At 44.2% G+C, this 23,082-nt stretch overlaps 1 protein-coding gene across 3 annotated transcripts in view; it reads right to left on the bottom strand.

Annotated features, from left to right (window-relative positions):
• Nucleotides 1-23,082, bottom strand: part of DPY19L1 (dpy-19 like C-mannosyltransferase 1) — a 234,875-nt gene that overhangs the window by 141,594 nt on the left and 70,199 nt on the right. For all 3 annotated transcript variants that reach the window (XM_040432907.1, XM_040432906.1, XM_040432908.1), the window contains 3 exons: nucleotides 20,792-20,929; nucleotides 16,560-16,680; nucleotides 12,709-12,802 (listed from right to left, as the gene is read on the bottom strand). In XM_040432907.1, the coding sequence (XP_040288841.1) occupies nucleotides 12,709-12,802; nucleotides 16,560-16,680; nucleotides 20,792-20,929 (353 nt within the window). The remainder of the gene's footprint in view (nucleotides 1-12,708; nucleotides 12,803-16,559; nucleotides 16,681-20,791; nucleotides 20,930-23,082) is intronic.

Genomic DNA, 23,082 nt, shown 5'->3' with positions numbered 1-23,082 from the left:
CTCTTCCCATAACACTTTAATCGACTCTCATGAGCTCCTCTCTGATGAAGTCACCCAACTTAAAGCCAAAATTGCGGACTTAGAGGACCGTTCCCGCCGGAACAACCTCAAAATGCGGGGAGTCCCAGAAGATGTAACCACGTCTGAATTAACAGGATATATACAGAAGCTGATACGCTTGCTCCTACCTAACAGCGCTGAAAGTGATCTGATAATCGACAGAGCACACAGGATTGTCAAGCCTAAGCACCTGCCGGATGATGTTCCAAGAGATGTGTTAGCAAGGGTGCACTTTTTTCACATTAAGGAGCAACTCCTTACGGCCGCAAGGAAATTGGGAACTCTCCCGGCCCCATATGAGGGGGTGAAATTATTTGTGGACCTCTCAGCAGCGACACTACAGCTTAGGAAATCCCTGGCCCCTATCACTACTGCCTTGAGAGCACACTCCATCGCTTATAGGTGGGGTTTTCCGGTAAAGCTTTTAATTCACAAGGAGGGCTCAATGGTAGTGATCCGATCAGTAGCTGAAGGAAAAGCAACTCTCGCTTCATAGAACATTACAGTGGAACCCCTTCATGATCCTGAGGCTCCTAGGCATCACCATAGTTATGGAGATTGGCAATTGGTGGAGAATAGACGACGCAAGAAAACACATTAAAGGGGACATCTTTTCTGCTTCTAATGTTATGGAGCAGCAGTCCTACTAGCCTCTGTTCTGGCTTTTGGCAGGACTCATCCCCCAAAAAGTGCTAAGGCACAAATCAGTGCCTTACTATGTGTTATGTTCTCCCAGTCATTGTTTTTGTCTCACTTTTCGTTTTTCACCTTTTCACCTTTCTTCTTTTTTTTATGTTCTAGGCAGAATTCTATGCTATGTTATACTTACTGGTGTGCATCCTTGGCTGCTGGGGTTGTGCCTCCCTCCGCATCGGGATATATTGTTTGCGCCAAAAGCTCTGACGATTAAAAATGGTACTAAAGCTTAGCACTTTAAACGTTAGGGGGCTAAATAGCCCTTATAAGCGCAACCTGATGTGGAGGGAGGCCCTCTCCCTGCAGTGTGACATTTTCTGTGCCCAGGAGACACATATTTTAGCTGCTGATGCTGACCGCATTAAACATAGATGTTTCCCAGTTATCCTCCAGGCTCACTGCACCAAAAAGAAAAGAGGAGTGCTGCTACCAATCAAAAACACGGTGGCGTATACTGCGGTATCCTCCAGTGTCGACTCCGGTGGGCGGTATATTATTCACGTATGTTATCTGAACAACGTCTTATACACCTTGGTAAGTCTTTATGCACCCAACACACATCCTCAACGCTTCCTTCAAAAGCTCCTGAATAAGGTCCAATCCATTCAGCAAGGGAGGGTCCTTATTTGTGGAGATTTTAATATAGTCCCAGATATTTCTGTAGACTCATCCTCCCTCACAAGAAGGGACTCTAATACACTAACGGGCACACTCTCCAAAATAGCCTTATACGATATTTGGCGCCTACACCATGCCTCGGAGCGTGATTACACGTATTTCTCTCCCTCACATCTGTCGTATTCCCGCATAGACCTTGTGCTGGTGGACAGAGCTTCACTCCTGTCTATCACAAATTCCGAAATAGGTACCATATCATGGTCAGACCATGCACCCGTTTCAGTGATAATCTCAGAAGAGTATAACCGCCCTCCGAACCCGACTTGGAGATTAAATGAATATTTACTGGCCGACCTGGATTGCCAGCTAGAGGTGAAAACTGTTCTGAATATTTTCAGAACAATGTTAACTCAGTAGATAATAGGGATCGACCGATATTGATTTTTTAGGGCCGATACCGATAATTTGTCAACTTTCAGGCCGATAGCCGATAATTTATACCGATATTCTGGGTATTTTTATTTTTGAGGAAAAAAAATTTTTTCCTACACAAATCTGCTGAAAATTAATGTTTATTGTTAACGTGTATTATTTTATTTTAAAATCTTTTTCATTTATACTTAATATTTTTGTGGGCTTTTTTTTTACTAACTTTTAGCCCCCTTAGGGACTAGAACCCTTGTCCTATTCACCCTGATAGATCTCTATCAGGGTGAATAAGACCTCACACTGTCCCTGCTGCTCTGTGCTTTGTGCACACAGCAGCATGGAGATTATCATGGCAGCCAGGGCTTCAATAGCGTCCTGGCTGCCATGGTAACCGATCGGAGCCCCAGGCTTACACTGCTGGGGCTCCGATCGGAGGAGCAGGGGAGAGGGGATCCTGTGGCCACTGCCACCAATGATTAATACTGGGGGGGGGGGCGCACTGCGCCACCAATGTTTTTACTATTGGGATGGGGGTGGGGGGCGCACTGCGCCACCAATGATTAATACTAGAGGGCTTGGGGGGGCGCACTGCGCCACCAATGAACATAAGTCTCTCATTCATATACAGGAGGCGGGAGCTGGCTGCAGAATCACATAGCCGGCTCCCGACCCCTATGAACGGTAGCTGCGATCCGCGGCACCTAAGGGGTTAACTACCGCGGACCACAGCTGCCGTTCATAGAGGTCGGGAGCCGGCTATGTGATTCTGCAGCCAGCTCCCGCCTCCTGTATATGAATTAATGAAAGACTCATCTTCATTGGTGGCGCAGCGGCCACATCCCCTCCCCTCCTCTTGTCTCCTCTCCTGCTATTGGCGGCAGCGGCAGCACAGGGGGAGGAGACACTGCTTCCTTCTCCCCTGTGCTGCGGAGGGAACACAGAACGCGCTGAGAGCAGCGCGTTCTGTGTTCCCAATACGTTATCGGAATATCGGCAAAATAGATGCCGATACCGATAACGTTCAAAATCCTCAATATCGGCCGATAATATCGGCCAAACCGATAATCGGTCGATCCCTAGTAGATAATCCATCTATCACCTGGATAGCACACAAGGCCTATATTAGGGGCATTTTTTTATTAAGCTTGGGCACAGAGCTAAAAAGAAAAGGGAACACCTCACTACTTATCTAATGAACAAAATCCGTGCATTGGAGATTCTGAATAAAGCATCTCCTACTCTTAGCCACTCGGAGGAGCTTCGCTCTCTTAGGGCTCAGCTGGGGGAGCACATGCTGCATAAATATGAAATGTCCCTGAAAAAAGTGAAAGCTATGTATTATTCACAAGCAAATAAGGCTGGGAAATTACTAGCCAATAGAATCAAATGTAAGGCCCAAAATTCCCGGATCGCCTTTCTCTGGAACCTCTCAAAAACCCATAAAATATATGACCCAAAAGGAATTGCAAACAGTTTCATGTCCTTTTACTCACAACTATATAACCTAGCTGATAATAAGGAGGTGGTTCAACCTTCTGAGCAGGACATAGATAAATTCCTCGACTCCCTCTCATTGCCTTCCATGTCTGAAGAACAGAAAACTAAAATCTGCATGCCCTTCACACTGGAGGAAATACTGCGTATTATTAAGCAACTACCCCATCAAAAGAGTCCCGGCCCGGATGGCCTGTCTAACTCCTACTATAAACTCTTCTCAGAGATCCTAGGACCACACCTACACTCATCCCTATTGAGAACTATGTCAGATGGTCATATGCCCAAAGAGATGCTAGAGGCCACTATTGTCACTTTGCCAAAACCTGGCAAGGAACCAACCGCCCCCCAAAATTTCCGGCCTATTTCCCTCCTCAACACTGACCTGAAAATATACGCTAAACTGTTGGCGAACAGGTTGGCTGAGATTGTCCCGTCCCTGATTGCCCCTGACCAAGTGAGTTTCGTCGCGGGTAGGCAAATCACTGACAACTCTAGAAGAGTATTAAACCTTCTTGATAGAGTCAACAATCTACGAATACCCACGGTGTTCCTTACGCTGGATGCCGAGAAGGCATTCGACCGAGTTAACTGGTCGTTTGCCTTCTCGGTGCTCCAAAAGATGGGATTCCCTGCTGATGCCATCAAAGCTATAGGAGCATTGTATAGGGGCCCTGCTGCTCGAGTTTTAACTAATGGGGAACTGTCAGACCCCTTTATCCTTTCAAATGGAACAAGGCAGGGGTGTCCCCTATCCCCCCTCATCTTTATTTTATCCTTAGAGCCGTTAGCGCAAGCTATCAGACAAAATGGGAATATCTCAGGAGTCCGGATAGGTGATAGGCAACACACCCTTTCACTATATGCGGATGACATAATTCTTTCCCTAACCAACCCGGCCGTGTCCCTCCATGAGCTAAAAAAGGTCATACATACATATGGCTCTCTGTCATTTTATAAGCTGAACGAGAGCAAGTCCCAAGCCCTCCCCCTTTTTATATCCAATCATACCCTGAACCAGTTAAAACAGTCCTACTCTTGGGATTGGCAGACATCAGGAGTTCAATACCTTGGGGTCCAACTTACCCACACCATCCCAAAATTGTACGAAGCAAATTTTCCTACTTTTCTCCTAGATCTCCAGAAAGAATTGGATAACATAACGAAAACGGAACTTTCATGGTTGGGCAGGGTGGCAGCCTTTCAGCAGCATGTGCTCCCTAAGCTTCTTTATTTATTCAGAATTCTCCCAGTGGACCTTCCCAGCTCCTTCTTTAACACTGTTAACAAACTACTGAATAAGTTTATTTGGAAGAAGGGCCCACCTCGCATCGCTAAATCAATAATGTCCAAATTTAGGAAAGTGGGAGGCCTAAATCTTCCAAATATTTTTGATTACTATCTTGCCACTAGAGTACACCAACTTAGGGAATGGTGGGTCGTTGATAATCCCAAACATTGGGTCCATATTGAACAGACACTTGCCCCTACCCATAACCTGAAGGCTATATTGTTAGCCTCTCTTTTCAAGGAACTATCACCACATTCCCTCCCGTATTTACTCTCTACTTCTTTGAAAGCCTGGAAAAGATACCATGGCAGTGATCATAGAACAACTGTTTCCATAGCAAAAATCACTCCAATACAGGCGTTGCAATACCTTATCCCTGACCTCTCTCTAGAGGGATGGAAAAAGGAGGGAATAGTAACAGTGGCGGATTTGCTCAATTTGAAGGATCTTGACTCCTTTGAAAATCTGCAAAAAAGGTTCAAATTACATAAAAATGACTTTTATAAGTATTTGAGAGTTCGCCACCTCTTAGCCACAAACCCTACGCTAATGGTTCATTCACATGCGGAACTCCCGTGCCAATGGAACTTGACACAACCCAAGTGGAAGGGAATCCGCCCTCTATATACATTCTTAGGCAAGAAAAACTCCTTTGTAAAAACCACACCCATTATCTCATGGGAACAGGATCTTGGCCGTAGCATCCCCCCAGCGCAGTGGTCCACAGCTATCACATATGCAACTAAACGATTGAAATGTGTATCTCACCTTGAAGCATATTCGAAAACTCTACTCAGATGGTACTTTACCCCTCTGAAATTGAGCCGCATTTATCCTGGCTTGGAGCCGCTATGCTGGAGGGGATGTGGGGGCAAAGGGTCCCTTATACACATATTATGGTGCTGTCCTTTGTTAAAGGATTTATGGGCTGGCATCTTCCAGCTAGTGTCAAAGGTAACGGGCCGTGAGCTAAAAAGTGACCCAGCTTTGGCCTTGCTTTTTATTAACATTACAGAGATCCCATATGATTTTAGGACCATTGCCATGCACTTATTCCTAGCCACAAAATTGGCTATAACTAGGAACTGGAAAACTTCAACAATTCCGACCATACAGGAAATCATCAACTCAGTGGACACTACTAGGTCTTTTGAAAAAATGTTAGCACACAAAAACTTTGCGGTACGCAAGTTTGAAAGGGAGTGGGCACAGTGGAGTGGTAACTCCAGTGATCAATAGATTGTCTCTAACAACCTATAAACATAAAGAGCATTTACATAGTCAATACTTGCTTGCATTAATTTATGCTTTTGATGTACATTCGGAAGCCTCGATATTCTACACAGAGTCTGCCTCTCTGCCTTTTATTTATTTCTTTTCTCGTTTCTCCGTTCATTTCTCCATGTTTATTCTGTAAGCTATGGTCATTGGATTGTACTGACGCTATACCAACCTATTGTATAGATGTAATCTTTGGAGTACATGATTCCACCTGATACATGCGAACAACGCATATTAATGTAATATAATATAACCCGTTGCACGGGTGATATGTACGATCCCTCTGATCACTGTATTTTTTGGATTTATGAAAAAATTCTCAATAAAGATATATTGAAAGATAAAAAGTGATCAAAGATTCACACACACTAAAATGGTATTAAAAACTACAGACGGCCCCACAAAAAGTGAGTGGGGTCAGAGTATGCAAAGAAAATCATAATTTTTTTTCCAAAGTTTTAAATTTTTTAAGTATTAAAGCACAAGCGGAAACTATATAAATGTGGTATTTCTGTAATCATACTGACCCAGAGAATGCATAGGAAACTCTGTAAAAACAAAACTCCTAAAACTGAAGGAATAGTCTATTTTGAATTTTTTTCCAGCTTCCCACTACATCGTAGGGAATATTAAATGGTGCAATTAGAAAGTACAACTTGTACTGCAAAAAACAAGCCCTCATATGGCTGTGAACGCAAAAATAAAAAAGTTAAGGCTCCAGGAAGGTTGGGACTCGGGAGTGAAAAAACAAAAATGCAAACAGGAAAAACCCTAGAGGATTGAAAAGGGTTATACCCATATCATATATTGGTGGCACAGCAGTAGGATACACCAATGCCAGATAGGTGTGGAATTGGAGAAAAACAAACAAAAAAAAACCACAATTCTGCCAGTTTTATGGGTTTCATTTTTACGCTGTTCCCTATGTGTTAAAACTGACCTGTTATTTTCATTCTCCAGGTCAGTAACATTACAGCGATACCCCATTCATAGTTTTGCTTGAATTTTTTTTTGGGTGTGTGTATAACTTTTTGATCACTTTTTATTAATTGTGAAGCGATAAAAAAAATGGCAAATAGGGCACTTTGATTTTTTTCTGTTACGGAGTTCACCGTACTGGAAAAATAAGTTTACATTGTAACGGTTCTGGCATTTTTAGACATGGCAATGCCCATGATTGTTTTTATTGCTTAGTTTTATTTTAATTATTAATTATTATTTAATTAATTTTCTTTTTTATGTCACCCTAGGTGAGTATAAGAAGAAATTCACTGCAGATGTGCTATGCTCTTATGGACAACTGCCACCTGCAGGGCTCCATGAGAACTACAACAACATAGGTTTCTTCAGAGAGACCCAGGCTATCGCAGACAATGAACGACACTCCCGAAAACCATCTCAGATGCCATGGTCACAATTGATTACAGCATCAAAAGCGTGAAATATCTGTGCATTTTCACTTTGAAAAAAAAAAACTCCTACACAAATGAACATGCTGAAAATGAACATGTTTATTGTTAACGGTTAGCTTTTTTTGTAAATCTTTCTTTTTTCATTTATACTTTTTTAATATTTTGGCCTTTGTGTTTTTTTTTGTACTAACATTAGCCCCCTTAGGGGCTAGAACCCTTGTCCTATTCACCCTAATAGAGCTCTATTGTTTCGTAGCTGCGATCCGCGGCAGTTAACCCCTCAGGTGCACCAGGGGTTAACTGCCGCAGATCGCAGCTACTTGTCATACAGGTCGGGTGAGGCTATATGATTCTGCAGCCAGCTCCCGCCTCCTGTTGAATTTGAGTGAGTGAATGAGTTAACATCATTGGCGGCGCAGTGGCCACAGCCCCTCCCCTCCTCTCTCCTCTTTTTGGTGGCAGCGGCAGCAGCGGCACAGGGGGGAGGGGATTCGGGGAGACACTACTTTCTTCTCCCCTGTGCTGCTGAGGGAACATGGATCGCGCTGACAGCAGCGCGATCCATGTTCGCGATTCGTTATCAGCATATCGGCAAGGTTAGATGCGGTTACCAATAACTTTGAAAATCCTGAATATCGGTCGATAATATCGGTAAAACTGATAATCGGTCGATCCCTACTTTTAGGTAATGAATTTCAATGGTGTCGCTGTGGGGCATGCTATGACGCGAAAGTCTTAAAAAATCCATCTACCGTATTTGCCGGCGTATAAGACGACTTTCTAACACTAGAAATTATTTTCAAAAGTCGGGAGTCGTCTTATACGCCGGGTATACTCAGATCCGATGGTATATTCTAACCCCCAGGTGTTCCCATTGTGACGGGGACGCTTTCCTGGGGGTTAGAATATACCATCGGATCTGAGTTTTCACGATCTCAGTAAGATCATGAAAACTCAAATCCGATGGTATATTCTAACCCCCAGGCGTTCCCATGGTGACGCTTGCCTGGGGGTTAGAATATACAGGGCCCCGCCGCTCACAGGATTATACATTTATTAACTGTAATCTGTAACTTTAACTTTGAATGAGCGCTCATCTCTTTATAGGGGATCTTACTCTCAGCTCCGGTAACAGGCAATTTGGGCGGCGCTCACTCACTGACGTCACGTGCCTGCTCCTCCCACTAGGTGGCGCAGGTGCGTGACGTCAGTGAGTGAGCGCCGCCCGCACTGCCTGTTACCGGAGCTGAGAGTAAGATACCCTAGTAAAGAGATGAGCGCTCATTTAAAGTTAAAGTTGCAGATTACAGTTAATAAATGTATAATCCTCTAAGAGTCGGGGAGGGAGATCTGTGGATGGCACTGTCATGAAGGGGGGGGGATCTGTGGATGACACTGTCATGGGGAGGGGGATCTGTGGATGGCACTGTTTAGTGGGGGATCTGTAGATGGCACTGTCATGGGGAGGGGATCTGTGGATGACACTGTCATGTGGGGGGAATCTGTGGATGACACTGTCATGTGGGGGGAATCTGTGGATGGCACCGTTATGGGGAGAGAGAATCTGTGGATTACACTGTTATGGGAGGGAGAATCTGTGGATGACACTGTTATGGGGAGGGAGAATCTGTGGATGACACTGTTATGGGGAGGGAGAATCTGTGGATGACACTGTTATGGGAGGGAGAATCTGTGGATGACACTGTTATAGGGAGGGGGATCTGTGGATGACACTGTCATGGGGTGGATCTGTGGATGGCATTGTTTAGGGGGCGATCTGTGGATGGCACTATTATTGGGAGGGGGATCTGTGGATGGCACTGTCAAGGGGGGGGGATCTGTGGAGGGCACTGTTATGGGGAGGGGATCTGTGGATGGCACTGTTATGGGGAGGGGGAATCTGTGGATGACACTGTCATGGGGTGGATCTGTGGATAACACATATAGCATAAGATGCTATATAGTTTCATCCATAGATCCCCCCATAGCAGTGTCATCCACTGATCCCCCTCCCCATAACAGTGCCATCCACAGATCCCAGTCAGTTCGCTGGACTGGAGAAAATCGTCTTGAAGACAGGGAGGGCTGGGCATTCAGGGGTAGTCTTATACGGCGAGTATAGCCCAAACCCTATATATTAAATGGAAAAGTTGGGGGTCGTCTTATACGCCCAGTCGTCTTACACGCTGGAAAATACGGTAAGTTGGATTTTGCTGTGGCATGTAGCATTGTGACACCATTGAAATACATTGCATCAAATGTCGTCATGTAGTCATAACCCTTTGTGTCACGTAATGCATGTCGCTATGTGGCTGGACTCTTATTGCCGATCACAGACATTAGCCCTGGGTGTCTGCTGTTTAAAACTGTAGAAACCTGGTGGCTATGGGGTCTGCTGAGCTTGGAAATGGGTGCCATCTTTAAATACCCAAATTCAGGTGCACAAGTATGACGGCTGTCAGGAAGGGGTTAAGTATCAAACCAGTCTGTGTCCTTAAAGGGGTTGTGTGCAATCCAGCAGCGGTGGCCATGCTTGCAAACTATAGAAAAAAAAAGCACCAGCCCACGTGAACTCCCTTAACGCTGTAAAAAAACGAAATCAGGTGGCACTGCCGTGTGTCATATTAATGAACTGGGTCCTCTAACCCCTGACCCTTTTCCCAGCACGTGTACGTGGTGCTCAGCCCAGAATAAATGCCAATAACAATAAAATGTGGAGAGTAGAGAAAGGGCGGCACTCACAAATGCTGGTAAAAAAAAAAATACCACGTGAACTCCCTTGGTTCCAGCCACCAGAGAGGCCGGCACTTTTTCATATATTGTGCAAGCACGGCCACCGCTGATGGATTGCAGGGTGGACGTAATCATGGAAACAGGCAGTCTATAATGTGATAGAAAATGAATGAAGCCAGCCAAGGAAGCAATATGGACAATCACAATACATTAGTAAGTGCCTTGTATTAACTTTCTCTACATAATAAATGCCATTTGCTAAAGTGAGAGAACCCCTTTAAGTGGTTAAGGTCTCTTTTAAGAAATAATTAATACCAGGATTAGACATGTTTGGTTAAGGCCTCATGCACACGACCGTTGTGTGCATCCGTGGCCGTTGTTCTGTCCTATTTTTTTGACGGACAACAGTTCACGGACCCATTCAAGTCAATGGGTCCGTGAAAGAACACGGATGCACACAAGATTGGCATCCGCGTCCGTGATCCGTGGCCGTAGGTTACTTTCATACAGACGGATCCGAAGATCCGTCTGCATAAAAGCTTTTTCAGAGCCGAGTTTTTACTTCGTGAAAACTCAGATACGACAGTATATTCTAACACAGGCGTTCCCATAGTGATGGGGACGCTTCTAGTTAGAATATACTAAGAACTGTGTACATGACTGCCCCCTGCTGCCTGGCAGCACCCATCTCTTACAGGGGGCTGTGATCCGCACAATTAAACCCTCAGGTGCTGCACCTAAAGGGTTAATTGTGCATATCATAGCCCCCTGTAAGAGATCAGGGGCTGCCAGGCAGCAGGGGGCAGACCCCCCTCCCTCCCCAGTTTTAATTTCATTGGTGGCCAGTGCGGTCCCCCCTCCCTCTATTGTATTATTTTCATTGGTGGCACAGTGTGCAGCCCCCCCTCCCTCCCTCTATTGTATTATTTTCATTTTGCGGCCTCCCCTCTCCCCGCCCCCCCGATCATTGGTGGCAGCGGAGAGTTCTGATCGGAGTCCCAGTTTAATCGCTGGGGCTCCGATCGGTAACCATGGCAACCAAGATGCTACTGCAGTCCTGGTTGCCATGGTTACTTAGCAATATTAGAAGCATCAAACTTACCTGCTGCGCTGTCTGTGACCGGCCGGGAGCTCCTCCTACTGGTAAGGGACAGATCATTAAGCAATGCGCCACACAGACCTGTCACTTACCAGTAGGAGGAGCTCCCGGCCGGTCACAGACAGCGCAGCAGGTAAGTATGATGCTTCTAATATTGCTAAGTAACCATGGCAACCAGGACTGCAGTAGCGTCCTGGTTGCCATGGTTACCGATCGGAGCCCCAGCGATTAAACTGAGACTCCGATTGGAACTCTCCGCTGCCAACAATGTTCGGGGGAGGGGGGGGGGGGGGGGGAAGGAGAGGGGAGGCCGCACACTGTGCCACCAATGAAAATACAATAGAGGGAGGGAGGGGGGGCCGCAAACTGGCCACCAATGAAATTAATACAATAGAGGGAGGGAGGGGGGTCCGCCCCCTGCTGCCTGGCAGCCCCTGATCTCTTACAGGGGACTATGATACCCACAATTAACCCCCCTCAGGTGCGGCACCTGAGGGGTTAATTGTGCGAATCACAGCCCCCTGTAAGAGATCGGGTGCTGCCAGGCAGCAGGGGGCAGTCATGTACACAGTTCTTAGTATATTCTAACTTGAAGCGTCCCCATCAACATGGGAACGCCTCTGTGTTAGAATATACTGTCGGATCTGAGTTTCACGATCTAACTTATATCCGACAGTATATTCTAACATAGAGGCGTTCCCATGGTGATGGGGACGCTTCAAGTTAAAATATACCATCGGATTGGAGAAAACTCCGATGGTATAATAGGGACTCATGACTTTACATTGAAAGTCAATGGGGGACGGATCAGTTTGCAATTGCACCATATTGTGTCAACGTCAAACGGATCCGACCCCATTGACTTGCATTGTAAGTCAGGACGGATCCGTTTGGGTCCGCACGGCCAGGCGGACACCAAATCGACTTTTTTTTCATGTCCATGGATCCTCCAAAAATCAAGGCAGACCCACAGACGAAAAAACGGTCACGGATCACGGACCTACAGACCCCGTTTTTGCGGACCTTAAAAAAAAAACGGTCGTGTGCATGAGGCCTAACATGCATGTTAGATAAATTTGTCTACAGGACTTTGACCTCCACTAATCAGCTTATACTGAAAGTATAGAGTCAATCATTATACTAAAGTATCTAGAAAGAACACACAACAGGACAGGGTAGTATGTGATCAGAGCTTGTCTTTATATGTTAACTACATTAAAGGGAATCTCTCACCACAATTTTGGATTATCATCTGTTGTAATACATGAGTAGTACTGCAGATAAGGAGTCCATATTACTACGTTTTATTTTCCAACTGCACCCCGTTCTCCCGCTGTCAGCTTTTAAATCTGCACTAAAATAAATGGTCAGGACTGCTGGGCATGGAGTCCTCTCCATTATATTAGCGCTGAACAGCAGTCCAAACTGTGCATTTCATTGCAGCTTTGAGTGCTGAAAGCAGGGATTGGGGGGTAGTAGGAAAATAAAAAAGGGCAATCTGCCCTCCTTTTGGGCAAAGCTACTCATGTATTACTGCAGATAATGGTCTAAAATCATGGTGACAGACTCCCCTGAAGGGCTGGAAAAATGCTTACCTTAAATATGTTCCATATATGTAGAATAAGGACATCATTAGGCCATTTAAAATGAAGATCAGTGTGACATAAAAGTAGGCAGGATCTCCAAGGCCTGAAAAACACAGGAGAGGAAATTTATTACAATGGGAATTGTTAATGTCAATTTAGCTGGAGTCTGTGTTGCTGTAATTTAGGCCAAATTTATAAAAATGTCGCATGTTGTTTGATAAATTATGTGCATCTAGCCCTAATCACACTTGCGTTCGGGGTTCCGCTTGTGAGTTCCGTACAGCCCCAATGCATTCTGAGTGGATGCGGATCCGCTCAGAATGCATCAGTTTGGCACCGTTTGGCCTCCGTTCCGCTCAGCAGGCGGACACCTGAACGCAGCTTGCAGCGTTTTCGTGTCCGCCTGGCCGTGCGGAGCCAAACGGATCCGTCCAGACTTACAATGCAAGTCAATGGGGACGGATCCGTTTGACGTTGACACAATATGGTGCAATTGCAAACGGATCCGTCCCCCATTGACTTTCAATGTAAAGTCAGGAGTCCCTATTAATATACCATCAGATCGGAGTTTTCTCCAATCCGATGGTATATTTTAACTTGAAGCGTCCCCATCACCATGGGAACTCCTCTATGCTAGAATATACCATCGGATTTGAGTTAGATCGTGAAACTCAGATCCGACAGTATATTCTAACAGAGGCGTTCCCATGGTGATGGGGAGGCTTCAAGTTAGAATATACTAAAAGAACTGTGTACATGACTGCCCCCTGCTGCCCCCCCCCCCCTCCCTGTTTTTAATTCATGGGTGGCCAGTGCGGCCGCCCCCCCCTCCTAATTAAAATGACCGACCCCCATATCATTGGTGGCAGCGGAGAGTTCCGATCGGAGTCCCAGTTTAATCGCTGGGACTCCGATCGGTAACCATGGCAACCAGGAAGCTACTGCAGTCCTGGTTGCCATGGTTACTTAGCACTTAGCAATTTTAGAAGCATTATACTTACCTGCGATGTCTGTGTCCGGCCCGGAGCTCCTCCTACTGGTAAGTGAAAGGTCTGTGCTATAAGGTCTGTGCTTACCAGTAGGAGCGCCGGGTCGGTCACAGACATCGCAGGTAAGTATAATGCTTCTAAAATTGATAAAAACAGGGGGGGGAGGGAGGGGGGGCCGGCCACACTGGCCACCAGTGAATTAAAAACAGGGGGGGCCGGCCGCACTGGCTACCAATGGATTAAAAACAGGGGGGGGGGAGGGAGGGGGGGCCGGCCGCACTGGCCACCAATGAATTAAAAACAGGGGGGGGGAGGGAGGGGGGCTGGCCGCACTGGCCACCATTGAGTTAAATATAGGGGAGGGAGGGGAGCCGGCCGCACTGGCCAACAATGAATTAAAAACAGGGGGGGAGGGGGGGGGGGGGCGGCCAGGCAGCAGGGGGCAGTCATGTACACAGTTCTTTTAGTATATTCTAACTTGAAGCGTCCCCATCACCATGGGAACGCCTCTGTGTTAGAATATACTGTCGGATCTGAGTTTTCACGAAGTGAAAAATCAGATCTGAAGAAACCAGTTATGCAAACGGATCCGTTCTGAACGGATGCAAGCATTTGCATTATAGGAGCGGATCCGTCTGTACAGGCGGCGCATGACCGAGGGAGCTTCCGGTCTGCGCCGTCTTAATGCTATACATACGGTACTACAGTAAGTACAGAACAGTGCGGTATACATTAAGATATGGATCGGATTGAATGTATTTAACAGTTGCAGGGCCCGGTGTATTAGAGTAGAGTCACTGTACCGGGCCCCGCCATGAGTGTCCCCGCCTCCTCCCTCCACACTGATAGTTCGCTGGCCGCGCTGTGCAGCATAGCGGCCAGCGAAGTATCCGCTTTATAAGACGCATGGCCATTTCCCCCCCACTTTTGGGGGGGAAAAAGTGCGTCTTATAAAGCAAAAAATACGGTACTACATTTGGATATATTGTATGGTACTACAGTATGTAACTGAGGGCAAAGTGAGTACTCCCATCACATTTTTTTTTATATTTTATTATATCTTTTAATGGGACAACACTCAAAATATGACACTTTGATACAATGTAAAGTAGTCAGTGTACAGCTTGTTTAAATTTGTGTAAATTTGGTGTGCCCTCAAAATAACTCAACACACAGCCATTAATGTCTAAACCACTGGCAACAAAAGTGAGTACACCCCTGAGTGAAAATGGCCAAATTCTGCGCACAGTGTCAATATTTTGTGTGGCCACCATTATTTTCCAGGACTGCCTTTAACTCTCTTGGGAATAGAGTTCACTAGAGCTTCACAGGTTGCCACTGGAATCCTCATACACTCCACCATGATGACATCACGGAGCTGCTGGATGTTTGAGACCTTGCACTCCTCCACCCTCTGTTTGAGAATGCCCCTCAGATGCTCAATAGAGTTTAGGTCTGAAAAAATGCATGGCCAGTCTAGCATCTTTACCCTCAGTTTCTTTAGCAAGGCAGTGGTCGTCTTGGAGGTGTGTTTGGGGTTGTTATGTTGGAATACTGCCCTGCGGCCCAGTTTCCAAAGGGAGGGGATCATGCTCTGCTTCAGTATGTCACAGTACATGTTGGCATTCATGGTTCCCTCAATGAACTGTAGCTCTCCACAGTCGGCAGCACTCATGCAGCCCCAAACCATGACACTCCCACCACCATGCTTGACTATAGGCAAGACATACTTGTCTTCGCACTCCTCACTTGGCTGCCATCACAAACGCTTGACACCATTTGAACCAAATAAATTTATCTTTGTCTCATCAGACCACAGGACATGGTTACAGTAACCCGTGTCCTTAGTCTGCTTGTCTTCAGAAAACTGTTTGGGGGCTTTTGTGTGCATCAACTTTAGAAAAGGCTTCCTTCTGAGACGACAGCTATGTAGACCAATTTGATGCAGTGTGCGGCATATGGTCTGAGCACTGACCATCTGACCCCCCATCCACCCGTTTAACCTCTGTAGCAATGCTGGCAGCATTCATACATCTATTTTGAAAAGACAACCTCTGGATAGGTCTGTTCCGAGTGGACCCACTGTATGGTCTTGGCCACCGTGCTTCAACTCAGTTTCTGGTTGTTGGCAATCTTCTTATAGCCTAGGGCCCTAGGCCATATTTATGTAGAGCAGCAATTTTTTATTCAGATCCTCACAGAGTTATTTGCCATGAGGTGCCATGTTGAACTTCCAGTGACCAGTATGAGAGAGTGTGAGAGCGATAATACCAAATTTAACACACCTGCCCCCATTCACACCTGAGACCTTGTAACACTAACGAGTCACATGACACAGAGGAGGGAAAATGGCTAATTGGGCACAATTTGCCCATGTTGACTTAGGGGTGTACTCACTTTTGTTGCCAGCAGTTTAGACATTAATGGCTGCGTGTTGAGTTATTTTGAGGGCACACCAAATTTACACTGTTATACAAGCTGCACACTGACTACTGTACATTGTATCAAAGTGTCATATCTTCAGTGTTGTCCCATGAAAAAAGATATATAAAAATATCTACAAAAATGTGAGGGGTGTACTCACTTTTGTGAGATACTGTATATTCATGCAGTTTAAATCTGCAGTCAAAATATTTGTAACGTTGGACTTGCTTCTAAGCTTCAGGTTCAGTTCTTCCCTCGGTATGCTATGTGGCATGAGAGCTGGCTTTTAAAATTTGCAAGTGTTAAGAAGTATGTCAGTGGAGATTTCCATAAGCAACTGCAAATGGAATGAATTAATCTTCTCAGCAGCAACTAATCTATCACCTCCATGACAGATCCACTTTAAACATAACGTTCTAACATTTCATGTTCTGCTTGTGAACTTACCTTCACAGCTTTCTACAGGACTGAGATCATTGCCCCGATTTACTGTCCAGCAAGTCTTGGTCTCGATGCCAACAACACTCATTGTAGATGTATAAATGCGGAACAAGCCGGCTAGCATCACCTGCGTGGAGAATGGGATTTTGTGTCATGTGGAGAATGCCTTTATAATAGAGTCCATACACGTCTGCCAAAAAATGGTATTTTTGCTCGCTTTGCCAATTTTAAAACAACCATTGACATGTTTTGCAATCAAAACCACTGCAGCAGAATATAGCAATAAAATGTCAATCTGAATATGAAAACAAAAACATATTCAATTTTGTTTCTACAATCACAGCAAATTTTTACCTTTGAGGTGACGTACTCTAAAAACAAGCATTTTTCCAATATTTTACCAAAAATACTTTTTTAGAAGAGTGATTCACAGAGAATGTTATAGCCTTTTCGGATGCCAGAAGCAAGATGTGTTGCGCCAATTGTCCTCTCCAATGATCCACAGCCTCAAAAGCCAGATCAAGAAATGCTACAATGTCTTTTGATCCAGAACAACCTTGCTGGAGGACATCTACACTGGATATATGTGAAAAGAGCAGCACACAAGCAAACAACTGGTGCAATACCTTGAAAAAGACCAAGGACCAAGGTCTTGTTGCATATACAAAAAAGAAAAACCAAGGCAGCACACAGGTATCCGTGTCAAACAGTGGGTAATTTATTAACCCATGGGATAGCAGCAACGTTTCAGCTCACTCCGTGGAGCCTTTGTCAAGCCATAATACATCGTGCAAAGTCAGCTGCTTATAAAGCATACATAATTAACATGGTGATTACATGATTGAGTGTCAATATCCTTCAAAACAGTTTAAAAATCTATAATTCAAAAGTGATCTAAACAAAGTGTACATTATTCATGATCAAATATATCCAAACAATCAAACGTAAAGTGCAACGTGCCAATATCACATACATAAATTTATGTGTTACAGTACATATCCTAAAAGACCCTTGATTAGCCAACATCCAATCTCAGGTGTACATAATTGTGTATATTAAAAACAAATAGCTAATTATCCAAGATTCTCACATGTAGCTTGAGATGGCAGGACCTGTTCGGCGTCAAAGAAACCATACTGCGCAGGAGTAGAGTACTTCTCATCCCGCGAGATTAACATATCGCATAAAGGACATACAAAACCACAACCAAGATGGCGACCCAACAATAAAGGTCGACTAAGCATGCTCGAGCCCATAAGGAGGTGGATGCATTCTGCCGGTCACATGATCCTGTCACATGACCGCCATTCAAAACAGAACCGTACATTCCACAATATATCCTTTGAGAAGGCAACCAGGCTGCAATATAAATCGGGCTAATGGCGTCCCGCCATTGTCACCCTCTAAAGCTTGCCCTCTGAACCTTACATATTGGTAATTCATCAATACCAGGTTGTATATTCGCTATGTATAAGGCATCATGGCACACTCACCATAAACGGTCACATACTTATCCAGGGGGCACAAAGTCACCCCTTTCCCTCTTTCCTCTGTGGAATTCTCTCTTTTATTCTCGCGTATAGGTTTTTTACATGTGCAACTGTTTGATTCATTCTAATAATTTATTCGGTTTTTATACAGATGGATACACAAATATTGATAACAATGGGTTGCCTCCTTGGAAGCTGCCAGACAGCAGGACCGGACAGGCGGATATGGATAATTATAATTTTTTTGTTTCTCTTTTTGTGCTTTGCGCATGTAACTGTAATAGGACATGGGATGCCACAATCAAGAACAGACCACAAAAATGTTTTGGTAATTGGGCTAATGGACGCAGTAGACATTTCCCTCCTTTATTGGGGTTGATGGGACTGTGTCCACTGAACCTATTTACCATATAGCCATGTAATGGATGGTGTGTTAGAGTGATTCAGGAGAGGGATTGAGATGCGGGGTCGCGTAACTGCGACACTGACATCCCATTCACCCGACAGGGCACATTGTCCCCAGCCAGGTGACCCCTGGGGGGTGACTTTGTGCCCCCTGGATAAGTATGTGACCGTTTATGGTGAGTGTGCCATGATGCCTTATACATGGCGAATATACAACCTGGTATTGATGAATTACCAATATGTAAGGTTAAGAGGGCAAGCTTTAGAGGGTGACAATGGCGGGACGCCATTAGCCCGATTTATATTGCAGCCCGGTTGCCTTCTCAAAGGATATATTGTGGAATGTACGGTTCTGTTTTGAATGGCGGTCATGTGACAGGATCATGTGACCGGCAGATTGCATCCACCTCCTTATGGGCTTGAGCATGCTCAGTCGACATTTATTGTTGGGTCGCCATCTTGGTTGTGGTTTCGTATGTCCTTTATGCGATATGTTAATCTCGCAGGATGAGAAGTGCCCTACGCCTGCGCAGTATGGTTTCTTTGACGCCGAACAGGTCCTGCCGTCTCAAGCTACATGTGAGAATCTTGGATAATTAGCTATTTGTTTTTAATATACACAATTATGTACACCTGAGATTGGATGTTGGCTAATCAAGGGTCTTTTAGGATATGTACTGTAACACATAAATTTATGTATGTAATATTGGCACGTTGCACTTTACGTTTGATTGTTTGGATATATTTGATCATGAATAATGTACACTTTGTTTAGATCACTTTTGAATTATGGATTTTTAAACTGTTTTGAAGGATATTGACACTCAATCATGTAATCACCATGTTAATTATGTATGCTTTATAAGCAGCTGACTTTGCACCATGTATTATGGCTTGACAAAGGCTCCATGGAGTGAGCTGAAACGTTTCTGCTATCCCATGGGTTAATAAATTACCCACTGTTTGACACGGATACCTGTGTGCTGCCTTGGTTTTTCTTCTTTCTTTTTTGTGAATGCAACCATAGCTATACTTAGCATAGTGAAGTCTGCTAAGCTCTTGTATACAAAGCCTTCCCACCAAAAAATATATAGTTTTTATTTTTAAACATGGGAGCCTATAGGTGACACATGCTACTTTATGGATAGCTGGAATGTGACGTCCAGTCTGGTGTAGTAGGAGAGGTTGATAAGCAATTATTTACATGGATTTAGTGTATTTTCAGTGATAACTTCTAGTGCAGAATGCGGCCATGAAGTCCTATCATGGGGGTGTAAGTGGGATTGGGGAGGATTCTAGACTAGGTTATCTCTGCAATTCACATATACCAATAGCAGGGTCAGAAAATCAGTGACTGATACTGTAGCATTCTTTGTGTAAGTGTGCATACAGAGATAGCTGTCAGTCACTGATAGTTGTACACAGGGGAGGTGTTATCAGTGATTGATAGCATTCTCTGTGTAAGTGTGTATACAGAGATAGCTGTTACCGGGGGAGGTGTTATCAGTGATTGATAGCATTTTCCGTGTAAGCGTGTATGTATATATATATATAGATAGCTGTCAGTCACTGATAGTTGTACAAAGGGAGGTGTTATCAGTAATTGATAGGATTCTCTGTGTAAGTGTGTAAACATAGATAGCTGTCAGTCACTGATAGTTGTGAACAATGAAGTCAGAAAAAGGTGAGATTTCAATGTACAAATTACAAGTTTTACTGAATCGTTTCCCATACAACTATATATCAATCTGCTCATCTCCTATTCCTCTTTAACGTTCTGCATGCAGACTGCACTACATCTCACATGCATCATAAAAATCAGGCTGTTGATCCGGCCTAAATATCTGCTGTGTTGTGGATTCTGACGAGGATAAAGCTGTGGATTTTTAAAACATTTTTGCACTGTAATGAATGAGATCTATGGAGAAAATCTGTGCCATTTCCGCAACAGCATGTTACAAATATAAAAGTGTGATTGGTATTGAAAAAGAAGGACATACTGTATACTCACATCCCATACAGTGGCATATGGCAGCCACTAGCCATGGTGTAAAAACAAATATGAATATTGTGTGTTCTTTTGTAGTTGCCCACTGTATATGAAAACACAGTCTGATAGGCTGGTATGTTGGCAGACACATCACCCTAAAAGGACAATCGTGTCTGAGGATACGTTTAGCGAAATGACAACTTTCACTACTACCAAACTAGAAATAAAATTGTCAAAGCTGAACTGCAAGTTAGTGTACAGTACTGTAGAGAAAGTGATACAATACATTGCAAAAATAAGAAAATAAAGCAACTGATTTAGGAAGCCAGCAAACCTTCTCCATGTCATCTTACCTCGGGGTAGACATTAAACCTTTTTAAAGTATTTATTACGCTAGGATATTCTGTAACATTATCATTCATGATGAACAGCAACCCAGAAAAATAGGATGGTGCTTCAACGATTGATTTGAAGAAGGAATAATAGAGACCCTGGAAAAAAACAGGAATAAAAATTCTGGTTTAATACACAAATAACAATACTTTACTATTACTAGGAGACTGATGTCAAGTCATAATAAGCTTTATCTGGGGGTTATTTAACTCTCAGGAAGCATTGGTAGTCTGTGGTCCACTTTGTGTGATATTTTTAGTCCACATTTGCGAAGTTTAAAAGGGTTTTCCAAGATTTTATAACTGATGACCTATGGTCAGGATAGGTCAGGGATGGCAAACCTTTTACAGACTGAGTGCCCAATCTGAAACCCAAAACCTACTTATTTATCATAAAGTGCCAACAAAGCAATTTAACCTCATTACTACTGTCCAATATAGTATATGTTCCACGTACTTTATCATTTAGCTATAACAGCCTGCCTACATTCAGTGCACTGCCTGTGACGTTCGTAGTGTGCCCTGTGCTGATGAATGGCAGGAAAAGTCTAAGCCATATTGGTACACCATAGACCTTTTTCTAGGGCGCGGGTGCCCACAGAGAGGGCTCTGAGTGCCACCTCTGGCACCCGTGCCATGGTTCATCAACAGTGGGATAGGGATGGTTCATCACCAGATCAGCTGCTCCTGTGTGAGCCATGCTCTTCTCCGTGCTTACCAAGCACAGTACCTTACGCATTATAGCAGACTGTAGCTCAGCCACATTCACTTCTATTGGGCTGAGCTGCTCCTAAGCCACGTGAATGATGTACGTGTGGTCACTGGCCTAGGAAAAGCTGAGAGAAGGTTTTGGCGGGCGCTACTACGAGCGGCCCTGTCTTCTCAAACAGCTGATTGGCGGGGGTCAGATCCCCACTGATCAGATACTGATGATTTATCCAAAAGATAAGTCATCAGTTATAAAGTCTCTGAAAACCCCTTTAAAGCCCCCATTTTCTGGTCTTGTTTGTGCCATTTTTTGTGTAGATATATCTATTATGTATTTATGTCAAAAAGAATGACTGTGTGTCACTATTGTCTTTTTCTGTGTGAAGGTGGCTGTGGTTTAGTGGAGCCATATACTGCAGCAAATGTATTATTTCCAAGTGCGCAAAATAAAAATGGTCCAAAGTAATTTAACCAATAGATTGATTAAAAGGGTTGTGCCATAAACTACTTTTCACTCTAAAGTATATTTTCATCAATTACTCTATATCCCATTCTTTCTTGATAGTTTTTTTTTTTTTTTATTCACCTCGTTTGCAGTTTCGTTTATCCGCTGTGCTTGAATCCTGCCTCCTGATTTGTCATGTTTCTGCTATCCCAGCATGCCTTTGGGCAGTGAGATGTGTCCTAACATCAGCAGATCATGTGACACTAACCACGCCCCTAGTTCTTCCTACATCCAACATAACAAGTCTCTGCTACAGCAACTGAATATCAAAACTGATTTGCCACAGGGCGCCATGGTTGGCTAATAACTTTGGAATAAGGCAGTTTTGATAAATGGCGGTATTTGAGTAAAGTGATAGAACTGTGATATCTGTTGGGTGGGATACATTTACGGTATATTAGTGGCACAAACCCCGATATGTGGCGTGATAAATGTGCAGTATCTTGTGCCTGGCGGGCCTAAGTTTATGCTGTCTGTATATTAAGGAGCATAAACACGACCGTAGTGTTTTGCAGTCCGCAATTTGTGGATCTGCAAAAAACACGGATACCAACCCATGTGAGTTCCGCAATTGCGGACAAGAATAGGACATGCTCTATCTTTTCTGCGGAACGGATGCAAACCCATTCATATCGTCACGTGAATGAGCATTTAGACAGCATAGGGTCATTACGTTTTAGAAATGCCAGTACTCTACATACCTTGGAAATTAAATTTGAAAGAACAAATTATAAATCATAACTAATAAAAAAAATTGGCAAAATTAAAGGGATTGGCCACTGTTGACCAATATGTTTGAGATGATAATATGACACTAATATAGCCTTTGTTGTAATTCTGCCCCATTTTCTATATTTCATAAGGTGTTCTCCATTGTTTACAAAGTTATTTGTGCTGTCCATACAGAGGTCCTGTCCATAAAATGGCTGCTGATGGAGGGTCATGTGACCAGGCAAATCACCTCCATGTGATGTCTCCTCCATTCAAACACACTGCACCTGGACTAAACTCCCAACAGAACAAGTAGAGATGGCATGTG

The sequence above is a fragment of the Bufo bufo genome, chromosome 5, assembly GCF_905171765.1.
Source record: "Bufo bufo chromosome 5, aBufBuf1.1, whole genome shotgun sequence".
Taxonomy (NCBI): Eukaryota; Metazoa; Chordata; class Amphibia; order Anura; family Bufonidae; genus Bufo; species Bufo bufo.
Note: the sequence above shows the minus strand (reverse complement) of the source record. Positions and strands in the feature narration are given on the sequence as shown.